At 32.1% G+C, this 12,343-nt stretch overlaps 1 protein-coding gene across 3 annotated transcripts; it reads right to left on the reverse strand.

Annotated features, from left to right (window-relative positions):
* Nucleotides 1-1,162: 1,162 nt before the first annotated feature.
* Nucleotides 1,163-5,223, reverse strand: SOS3 (Calcium-binding EF-hand family protein). Of its 3 annotated transcripts, XM_022053557.2 has the most exons (10): nt 5,094-5,223; nt 3,070-3,111; nt 2,853-2,997; nt 2,583-2,665; nt 2,442-2,501; nt 2,155-2,263; nt 1,997-2,049; nt 1,756-1,836; nt 1,539-1,651; nt 1,163-1,419 (listed from the first exon to the last, which is right to left on the reverse strand). In XM_022053557.2, exons 3-10 carry the CDS (start codon nt 2,929-2,931, stop codon nt 1,356-1,358), a joined length of 642 nt encoding a protein of 213 aa, XP_021909249.2. In that variant the 5' UTR covers nt 2,932-2,997; nt 3,070-3,111; nt 5,094-5,223; the 3' UTR covers nt 1,163-1,355. The 3 variants fall into 3 exon arrangements, with proteins under 3 accessions (XP_021909249.2, XP_021909248.2, XP_021909252.2); XM_022053556.2 differs by having other exon boundaries at nt 1,209-1,419; nt 2,853-3,111; XM_022053560.2 differs by lacking the exon at nt 5,094-5,223 and having other exon boundaries at nt 1,209-1,419; nt 3,070-3,210.
* Between the last annotated feature and the right edge of the window lie 7,120 nt (nt 5,224-12,343).

Below are 12,343 nucleotides of genomic sequence, written 5' to 3' on the forward strand. Positions count from 1 at the left end.
TTTTTTATTCATCTTTAAATTAACAAAATTTATCTTTAGCTAATTTTTCGAGCACAGGTATTACATGATGGAAAAGTTGACCAAGAAGAATGGAAAGAATTCATTTGAAAATATCTGTTCGTGATGAAAAAACATGACATTATTATATTTGAAGTGAGTATTATATAAGCTCGTAAATTCTAAGTAATCATATATGATAAAAAACATGACATTGTAATATTTAAATTGTGTAAATTAAGGTAATTACCAAAATAATTCACAAGAATCAATAATGATATATTAAGCTAATAAATGTATGACCAAACAAAATAATAGCAAACAAATAAATAACTGAAAAAAAAATGGTACACCAAATTTTATGTGAAGAATCTTTCAGTGTAAAGAAAAAAATCACAGGTCAAAGTCTAAGTCAAAATTAAGAATAAAACTAAAAGAAAATATATATATATATATATTTTTTTTATTGTGTACGTGAAGATAGAGAGAGGAACCTAAAAGCAAAAATACTTATCGTTTTATCTGACTCCAGTTTTCGTGTGTGTACGAGAGAGAGAAACGAACCCTCAGTTTTCTTTTCTGGTGACCATACACACCCGCAGGGCACACACAACTTTCTTCTTCCTCTCAGCCTTTCTTCTCTCGACCTGCTCATTCTCTTGGCTTAAATCCTAAACCTTAAACCCTAAACTCAGAACTTTTAAACAAAGCCAACCTTTCTCTTTTTCTTTTTTTTTTTTCAACCTTCACACATAAAGCATTCAGTCTCATCTTATTTCTGCGCTAAAATCTTACGAAATTATCTCTATTCCCACCCTGAAAATCCTCAGAAAATTCGTTATCTTCTTCGAGCAACATGTATAATTTTCTTCTCCTCTTTCTTTATCTTTATCTTCTTCTTAGTGGGTTAGAACCGACTAATCAATTGAGTAAATCAATTGGTATTATTATCACAACTTTACACACACACACACATATATACATATACGTTAAGCACATATACATAAAGTATATGAAGGCACCAGACATATCTTTTCTGGAATTTAATTTCCACAAAATTCTCTACCTATAAAGACATGGTAAACATGCAAACTACACATATGCATTTACACAAAACATGTTCGTATGTATATACATATGGTAAACATGCATGAAGCCTGAATCTTAAAGACGGCATCCAAACATATGCTTCAGCAACTTTAGCAGCTTGTTTGTCTAGTCCTGTTTCTTGAAAAGCACTCTTCGACCTCCGCTCTTGAAAAACACTTACCGATTAAGTTACAAGCTCATCCCATTTCTCCAGTTTTATTTAAAAAGTTGGATTGTCGCTAAATATGATATACGTAATTGATATCTGTCTATATTTTGAAATCATCGACTTCCGAAGTAATGATGAAGCTGGGAAATGCTAAACTTATATCTCTGGAACATAACATCAAAATAACATATTGAATGTTATCCATCATATCATAATAAAAAAGAATCAAAATGAATAGTCTTGAGAAGGAATTTTAGTTCTACACGAGCTTATATATACTCACTTCAAATAGGGTAGTGTCATGTTTTTTATGAGGGACGGATATTTTAAAACGAATTGCTTCCATTCTTCGAGATCAATTTTTTCATCACCATTTGTATCAGCCTCGATGAATGTCTGTGGAGAAAAGATAAAACAAGGGTTCTTGAGTATGAATTGTAATAAGTATGGAGTGATATGCTCGATAAAACAGATTAGATAGATAGATAAGATAGATATACTTTATTGACAATTGCTTCAATTATATCGTTTGAAAGGACCAATTCCGATTCGTGTAGCAGTGCCAACACCATTTCCTTCAACTGATACACAGAGATAAGAATTAGCAAATCAATTCGTGGAAGGTAGAGACATTAAAATGGGTCTCAAACATTCTATCTCATCATGATATAAATTCCATCTTGTTCGAGAATTCTTTGAGTGTACCATAAGAAAAAGGAATAGTAAAAACTCGAGTCTCACCTCGTCTAGTTCGATGAAGCCAGTTCCTCTTAGATCATACAATCTGAAAGCAACTGCACAAGAATTTTCCAGAAGTCAGTTATAACCATACATTCTGATCAGACAATTATACAGAGGCCACGTAAATGTGTTATATTATCCAGAAAAATTAATCTTACATGCAATTTTATCCGTGACAGGTGCATTTGGATGAAAGACACCTAATGATCGAACAAATTCACCAAACTCAATAACCCCATTTCGTTTGACATCAAACACATCGAAAAGCTACAAAGAAAACACATCAGAAAAAGGCCTAGTTCAGAAACATGAAAATCAGAAATGCAGCATACATGTTTCCTAGTTCCTACCCAAACAAAAACAGCAAATTACAGTCTACTTTCACTGTATCTATACGAATATATACCGGGCAATGCTAGAAGGATGAGAAATTGGGATTACACACCCTATCTGCAAACAGATTCTTCCTATTTCTGTTCTTGAAAAGTGCAAATTGGAATTCTTCCTGATTACAAGAGTAAAACAAGATTGGTTATCAATCAAAGATATCAACTGGTCTGATCAAACAGAAAATTAAAAAAAATACCTTGTGAATTAGTCCATCGTCGATTATGGAACTGCTTAACTTCTTGTAGAGCACATATAAGGCCTCTACTTCACTAATAGTAACTGTAAGTTAGACCAATAAAAGGAATCAAGAGGAGTTATTATGTCTTCACAGTAGGTATAATTCAGATTATATTTGACCAGGTTATTTCTTGGTTAATATAAAGTTATAACCTTTCTATCGTTTTGAAAATTTTGAGTGACAGAAAATGAAATTGAAACAAACTGAAAGTGGACAATGGCTGCTTACAAGGTGTTTCTGCAGCAAGAACAGTAGGCTCCTCATACCCAGGCGTGTATTTAGTAGTCTTTGAGCTAATGCAACCCATTAAATAACAAGATTATTCAAGTCACGAAATTCTTCGCTGATTGACGAGTTTGTGCTTTTGGTGAAACTGGAAATCTTTCACTTGTCAAAATTGCAAAGAGTTGCAGCACAAATATAACCAAATCAAGAAGTAGCTGACCTAAGAATCAGCTAGATGTTGAAAAACTCCACAGATGAAGAACTGCCAATAAGAACCGATAACACTAGGTAAAAGACAAGAATTACATAATGATTTGGAGGAAAAAGATTGATTTGGTGAAGTCATGCACTTGAATTTAATTAAACTATTCTTTATTACTTTAAACTCTCAAGACTATTAATTATTTACTATGGTATTAGAATAAAAATTTAATGTTCAAATTTTTACTTTTCAATCTCTCTTGAAAAGCCTTCAGCCTTAGTAGATTTATGCATGAGAGAACATGTCAATAGACAAACAAATACACACTTCAATGCAATGCAATTGAGGCCAAAAAAATGCAGAAGAAGATAAGTCGAACCAAGCTCAACCATGCCTCTGAGATTATATTTGATCTCATTCAGCATGGTTGAAACAGCCAAATTGTTTTTGGCCTCTTTCTAGGCACTGAAATTTGGGGAGATAACTTCAAGATAGAATTCAGCCAACTCATTCATAAACCTACACTACCCAAGTGTCGAAAATAGCATCTAATTTTACCGAGAAACAAACAGAATTTACATATTTAACAAAGGGTAATGTATAAATTAGGGGCTTCTTATCAGGCCATCAAGATCAACAAGTGGAACTTTGTTAATCAATGTTTAGCAGCAAAGAGACAAAGAAGACTCAATAAAATTTTCAGAAATTTCCAGAATGAGAAGATTTTATCAAATAATTAAGACCCTAATGCCAACAAAAGATTTGATAAGTAGATCTGACCTTTCTTGATAAATACCTTAAAAAATATTGGTATTAGTCAAGGGATTCAAGTTGTCTCTCAAGAATTTTATCAAATAAGAAGTATGATTACTTCACGGCTCTTTTAAAAAATCAAACAATCCCCAGAAGAAAATGAAATTAGATTTAATTAAACTTGAGTCACATCATAGAATCAGTTTATGTGTTTTCCCAAATCTGCAAGACTCCTCTGTAAATCAGAAAGTTTACAGGCTTAATTGCTTAGGTTAAACTTAAACATCAACTTAATTACCTACTAACAACTTTTTCACCAGAAAAAATCACAGACCAACAACTGTTTTTTGCAGCAGAAGGAAAAAAAAAAACAATCGTATTTGGTTTCTGAGACCTCAAGAGAAATACAAATTGAAAAGGCATCAATCAATATAGTATAATAAAAGATTTTGGGGAAAGAAAAAATGGTATTTGCTTTTCTACTCTTATTGGGACCGCAGAGTTTAAAAAGTTCTAGGAGAGACAAGTTGAAATAAAACAAACAAACACTACCATTGAAAAGCTTCACTTTCTTCTATTTCTTTCTTTTTTTCTTTCTAGTTTTCTTAGATACCAAACAGGCGGTGAATAGAAACAAAAAAGTGACAAGTTTTCAACTATTTCCAGCAACTTTACTTCGAGAAACCAGCTAGATTGGCAATGAACTTCCTCACACTCGCATTTCCAATGCTTTCACTTAGAAGCCATATGATAAAACGAAAAATATGAAAAACCCCTGCTTTCTTTGGTTTCCAGGAAAATGCAAGAAGAACACAAAATTGAATCTCTTTTTTTCCTTCGCTTTAACTTTGATAATCTCATGAAAAGCTGAACTTTTTTCTCAAGCAAAACTAAAATCACCAATGCAACCCATTAAAAAGAAACCAAAAGAAAACCGAACCCATATGGTAAAATGAAAAACCCTTGCTTGGTTTGGTTGCCGGGAAAATGCAGGGAAAAAAAACAAAATTGGTCCTTTTTTGTCTAACATTTATGATCTCACAAAAAGCTGAATCTTTTCCCAGCCAAAACTAAAATCACCAATGCAACCCTTTGAAAGAAAACCAAAAGAAATAATCCGGAGGTTCAATTCAATAACAACATAAACCCCGTCGAAACAAGAAGAAAAAGAAAAAGCACCAGGAAGTTTTTTCTTGCAAGAAAGAAAGGACAAACGGCTAATGAATCTATTGACATTATTAACAACTATGTTTAATGAAGAGAAAAAGAGAGAGACAAGTAAACATTACAGAGATGAGGAAAGCTTCAGAGCTTGTGCTTTAATGGAGGTTCTACTCTGCTCCGTTTATCTCCCCGATAAAACAAGAAAGGAGCTTTCTTTATTATATATCTTCTGTATAGTTTTCAACGTTCATTTATGGCCAAATGCGGTGCATTTATATAATAATCACAGAAAGAAAAATGATGGGCGTGACCCTGATGGCTCCCGAACTCCTGGCCGAATCCATCTTATTTTCTATTCAAAAATTTATTAATTATAATTTTATACTCAAAAAATTATATAGAAAATATGTGCTAAATTGACGTATAAACATAAAGTTTTGAACTTTTTTTGGTTTTTTACTCAAAGATTATATTTTTATAAAAAAAAAATTTAATAATATCATTTTTTAAAAGTATGAATTCTAATTAAAATGTAAAAAAAATATAGTTTTTTTAGTACTGTCAGATAAAGGGCATGCAAAGATACATGCGTGTGTATGTATAATATACATGTGTTTATATATATGTAACTATCCCATATTTGGGTTGTTTTTATTGGGCAAGCATATGTACATGGTTGTATATACATATGTATATATAGGTAACTATCCAATATTTGGGTTGTTTTTATTTTTGCTGTAATAGTATTAGTCCAGCCAAATCCAAACCCCTAAAAGGTATAAACAGAGACCCCTAAGTAATATAATACAGCTGACCTAACCAAGTGATGCTGCTGTGCCATCTGGCATTTTGTGTAATATCTAGAATTAATTTTAAAATATTTTAAATTAATATATAAAATATAATTTATAAATTTATAAATTTTTTATTTAATATAAAAAAATTAAAAAAAAAATAGGTGAAGAATGAAATTGAAAATAATTTTGAAAACAATAGATGAAAATTTGGGTTCTGAATATATTTTTGAAAGAAAAATTAGAAACTGAATGTCAAAACGTAATTTAAAAAAAATGTATCACGTAGGACTGCTCAGTCAACAGTTCCGACAAATCGGAGCGTGCAGCGTGGCAAGGCATGCTGACGCGGTACCATGCGGGAGGCCACGCTGGCAATCCGCGTGCCTGTGATCGGACAGTCCGGATTTGTTCTCGCGCGTGTGGACGATCTGGATCCATTTCCTCATCAGACGCGATCGGACGGTCACAATTAAATGCGATCGTACAGTCCACATCAAATCACAATGAACGTTTCAGATTTACTTCCTATTTAAACGTGATCGGATGGTCCATATCAAATGCGATGGACGACTTAGATTAAAATGAGACATATATAAATACCTCACTTCACACCAAACCCTAACCCTAATCGTCAGCCCCCGGTCAAAGAAGAAGAACCAGTCGTTGGGAAAAGAGCCGACCGCAGCCCGCCGCCACCCCAGAGCCACCTCCGACCGCCAAAAAGGTAAAAAATCCTCACAGTCGCTCGAAATTTGATTTTGAACACCCCCATGCCTAAATTAGAGCAAAAAGACCAGCGGCATCGCTGCGGAAAAAATCGAAAACCGCCACCGATGAGGCCCTTCTCGATTCTCATTTCGTGCAATTTTTTCACTATTGTATTCACCATTTTGTTTCCCACAGATTGACCAAAGAAAAATGTCTAACCATAAAGGTGAGCCAGCGGAGCCGCCGCATCAAAAAATTCAGCGGCCGGTAAGCTTCTGTTTTCTGATTTTTTTTTCAGCCAATCGAGGTCCCTTAACGTGTTTTCTCGCAGAAATGAGTACAAAACCAGCCAAAATCGGACGAAACTAGCCGAAAATGGCCAGTTCGAGGCGCTGCTGCCGTGCCGAAATCCTAAAATTGGACGGAAAGGGTTTCTAACATCGATTTTTGATTTTTTGGGGTATTGAGGGATGATATTTTTAGCGTTCATATCGGACGGGGTATGGGGATGATCGATTAATTGAAAATATTGAATAAGGGTTCATGCGTAGTGGGGACATCCCTATGGACCCCAATAGATACCGGTAGACAGATAAAAAAGAAAAATTGTTGTTCTGGTTAATTAAATATGAGATTATGATGTTATTTGTGTTATTAACTCTATAAGTCAATTTTGAAAATTTTGTTACGGTAAGTATACAATGAATTATTTTACTTATGATAAATGAATTTACTCAAAATAAGAGCTCCATTAATTGTTTTCATGATTTTTATTAATCTTCATTTCTGTATCGATGAGTAGTATGATATTCTTACTGAGTTAGTGTAGTTCATTATTTCATTAATCATTTTGGATCAAGAGAACCAAAATTCAAATATCGATCCACAAGAAAATTGCGAATAGAATGTTCAGTTGTTTACTTTCGATTTATTTATTTAATTATTCGTTGTTCTTTTAGAAAAATCATTCTCGTAATTCTATTAGTTATTCTAAATTATTGTGTAAGAAATATAAACTCTAACGTTATTATTTCGTTTCAATACTTAATTTATAATTTATTTCATTTCAAGTTTCGAACTGTTACATTTTGGCTTTATATAACTTTTCAATATTTTCAATAATAATCCATATATACAATATATGTATACGTACACATATATGTTTATTTTTTAGTCAAACAGTACAGCCACCCACGAGCCGAAATTCAAAAGGGATCTTTTCAGATTTTGCATTAATATAACATATCTATATATATTAACATAAAAAATAATTATATAAATTAATTTCTCGTAAACAAATAATGTAGTAAATAAATAAGTAATATATGTCATGTGCATCGCGTGACTTCCACTTTATAATATATAATAAGCTTATTGTTATAATAATAATTTAATTATATGCCATTATTTATTAATTTTAAATTTTTTAAACGTAATATATATCTCTATTCCACTAGACTATATTTAAACTTTCACCTTCCGATTTGTTGAAAATGAAAAAAATATTAACTCAAAAATATGGTCTTATTAATTTTTTAAAATTAAATATGTAAATATATAGTTAATATATATATATATATATATTTATATATACACACATTATTAGTGATGTGTTTGTATTTTAACATTACCACGCGAGGGCATTATATAATTGGACTATATATTCTATCACATGAGAATAATAATTTTGTAATAGTTTTTTATTTTTACGTTTATTATTTAAAATTATTTTTAGAATAATAAATAAATAATAAAAAAAAATATTTTTAAATTATATCTTATTATTTTAAAATTTGACGGTATTTTTCGTAACAATTTAAAATATTAATTTATTTTTAGGCATGCTTCATTTGCTATGCTCATTTTCCAAAGGGCAATCTAGTGGACTTCATCACCCGTTGGTAATCTCTTTCCATTATATTATATTTAAATAATATACACACATATATATATATTTAATGTAGTAAATTTACTTATAATACATAAATATGTGGTATTTATAATAGTTAGGCATATTAGTAACGACCATTATTGTCTGCCACCTTTTGAAAGTTTTGGTTTGCATGCAATCACATACATCATCCCACGTGAGTCCCGATACAACGACAACATGAATCCATAACTTTGCTCTCTTTTTGATTTAGTGGTTGATAATTCATAGAATGATCAAACTAGTAGGGCATATTTCGGAGACTACTAAAAAGATTATAGGATAAGGTGGGAGATAATATAGCCTTTAACTTTCGGTTAAACTTTGAAATGTGTTTATTTTATGTAACGTTTTGCTTTTTTTTTTTAGTGGTGTTATCTCAAATAAATTAATATAGAGAACACTCGTATTTCATTTTAAATCAATTACACACTTAAAAGAAAGTATTGCAACCAATTACTCAGTTCTTATAGAAACTCTCAACCGCAAACACATCAACATAACAGCTTATGAATTATATAAACTCTTGTTTTTATATATGGTTTACACCCTACCAAACACATGACTATCATGTCCTACCAGTAGTAAATCATGCTCCATCTCCTCTATATGCTAGATTCGGAAACTTACAACTCCTATACAGTCTCCAGTCCTACTTCATCTGCAAGTAATAGAGAATGAGTACATATAACTCAGTATAGTGAATTTAAATTTCAAATATAGTATGGAAACCCAATCACAAACCTATTCTTCTATATTTTCTTTCTCGTTATCTTGGTCATGCTTCCTTCCTACTCCCAACCCCAATACTACTCATCTACCTCTATTGTACTACCACGTCTAGGTGTGGTCACTCCCTGATACCCTCCCCTCGGCCCTGCCATGACCACTTACCCACATTGTAACCTCTATCCATCACCAGTATCGATGACCACTTTTTACTTTTCCATCGCTCTACTCCTAACTAGTCACCTACACACACAACATTACTGTTTTCTTTCGTCACCAACATCGGCGATTCCACTCGATACTAATATGACAACTCGCAGTTATCACCACTATCGGCGATCGACTTACCATTTCTAAGTGACGACAACCAGTATCGGCGTCCCCCCCCCCCAACCACAACTAACGCTACTGTCACTACAACCTGTCCATAATCTGTATGCCCCACATACACGCATACTTAACCCACACGCCTATCATTCCAACTTCAGTTATTACCAAACAATCAACCTTACCATGCAGTTCTCCAATCTATAAGCATATTTAAATAATAGACCCCAATACACACCCACACAAACACACATACACACAAAACACACCTACACAAACACACATACACACCAAACGCACCTACACAAACTCATATCCAAACCAAATACTCACACACGCAACCCCTACATGCACATGCTAACTGCCCCCTAACTTTTATCCTAATCCCTTTTTTTCTTCCACTCACCTCACTCTGCATTTCTTTATCACTATCACTCCTTCCAACCATTCCACTCTTTGTTCCTCTCGGCTCTTATCTTTGTGTCCCTTGGCTCCCATTCCACTCACCTCACTCTGTATTTCACCTATCACCGTCACTTCTTCCAACCATTCCACTCTCTGTCCCTCTCGGCTCTTCTCTTTGTATCCCTCGGCTCCCTGCCCCCTTCTCTCTATCATCATCAACCTCTCACAGCACACTGTCTCTCCTCGCACGGATTCTCTTATACCTATTCACCATCGTCCCCAATCCTTTAACCGTAATCGACACCTCATCTTTCCACTCTCATTTCTCACTTCCTCTGTTTCCTTTTCTCTCCTTCCTTTCACTATAACCGAAACCTTGTTTTCACTCTCCCATTTCTCATTTCCTCTACCTCCTGTTCTAACTCATCACTCCATCCCGACGACACCTCTCAGTACCTATCGGTCTCTTCCACCGCGGCTTCCTCCATCTCCCTTCACTCCCAACGTCAACCGATTATTCTACCACCCGCGATCTCCCTCTGCTTTCTGATTTCATCAAATCACTACTTCCACATTTTTATTTTTTTTACTGTTTATATCTTCTTTCAGTATTTACAAAAACAAATTCATATTTTATCATCCTATATTCAATATTTAATTCACCATACCTCCGATCTCCATTTTTCTGCACTTCCGTAGCTTGCACCGTCGCTTTCCTCCTTCTCCCGCTCGCTCTTCTCGTTCCTTCCCTCTCCGGCTTCCCTCTCTCTCAAATCTTCCATCACCAATTTCCTTCTTCCCTTTTCCCATTCTCCTTTTTTCTTTCCTATGTTTTTCTTTTTTTTTTCCTTTTCCTTCTCCCTCTCCTTTTTTTTTTCTTCTTTTCCTTCCCTTTTTATACTCTACCTACCACACATCCTGGCCGTCTATCCCCTCTCCCCATCTGCACGAATCGTAGCCGTCCATTTCCTTTCCACCAATCTAATCTACACTCTCCATTTCACTATTCCTTCACTCCTTTATTTTATTCATTTATTTGTTTCCTTTTATATATATACATATATATATACATATATATGTATATATATATATCTCTCTTTCTCAGTTATTACATCCTATAATATTGATCTATGATAAGATAATATACAATTTTGTCTTTTTTAAAAAACTTAAGACTTCGAATATTTTAAAGTGAATGTTTCGTGTAATGGGAAGATAATATAGAGAAAAGATAGACGATATCTTATAATTTATATCATTAATTATAGTTTAATTTTGATTTTCTTTTGTATTTTTAAACTTATAGTTCATGAAAGAATACCTTACTTTTCTTTTTCTCATAATAAAGAAATTTCTACATCCTTCCCTTGTAGTTATATATATATATATATACATATATCTCAACTATATTCTAATTCAATTATTCTACACTCAATTCTCAAATAATCTATGGGAACCTCTTAAGACGTACTTGTTTAACTTTAAGGAACAAATATGATTTATCACAAAGTATTTCTTTTTATTGACAAGATTTATGAGTACATATAACACCATTAATTTTGGCGTGATTAAAAAAAATATATACAAGATTTAATTTAACAAGACTACTAGAAATGACTAAGACAGTGATTTAAATTTAATACACTAAAATCACACAATTCTAAATTATAATAATAAAATTTATCAACGAATTTTTAAATTAATCAATTAGATTAATCTAAATTAATCGAGCTTAACATCCACCTTATATGTTTTAACTTTATTTCTTTTGTACTTAAATTCTGTTAAGTAATTTTATATATATATCTATACACACACACAAAAGACTATGTCGTAATTTAGAAGAAAATAAAGAGTCAACTTTATTAAGTGGGCGACCAAATAATTATTACAACATTAATTAAAAGCATATAAATAAAATATATAACCACAATATTTACTAATAGATGTATAAAACATTGCTACTTAAATGGAATTTGAAGAGTTTTGAATTGAAATTTCATGCTTTGTGGAGATTGGAAAATCTCATAATGCTTCCAAATAAGATTTTCAGTCTTCATAAATTTTTTTAGGCCAATTTTCGAGTGCCATAATTATTTTTTTAATTTAATTATAGATAAGAAAATCTATGTTGATTAAGATTAAGAAATTATTTAATTTTTTTTAGTGAATTTCTTTGATTTTATTACAACTTAAATTTTGTTCAATCATACATTAAATACTTAAATTATAGTTAATAATTATATATATATATATAATAATGCATTAACTTTATTTTTGTCCAACGATTTTCAATTTTAATGAATCCTGTCTTCAATCACCTCATGGGAAGTCTCTTCTATTAAAATCTCGATCAAGAAAGATAATCATGGTAAACTTTATAATTATCGAAAGTATTTATGAAATATTAAAATATTAATTAATTAAAAAATAGGGTTTATTAATTAAAACATATAATATATTTGTCAATTATAATTTA

The sequence above is a fragment of the Carica papaya genome, chromosome 9 (assembly GCF_054855325.1).
Source record: "Carica papaya isolate Zhongbai chromosome 9, ASM5485532v1, whole genome shotgun sequence".
Taxonomy (NCBI): Eukaryota; Viridiplantae; Streptophyta; class Magnoliopsida; order Brassicales; family Caricaceae; genus Carica; species Carica papaya.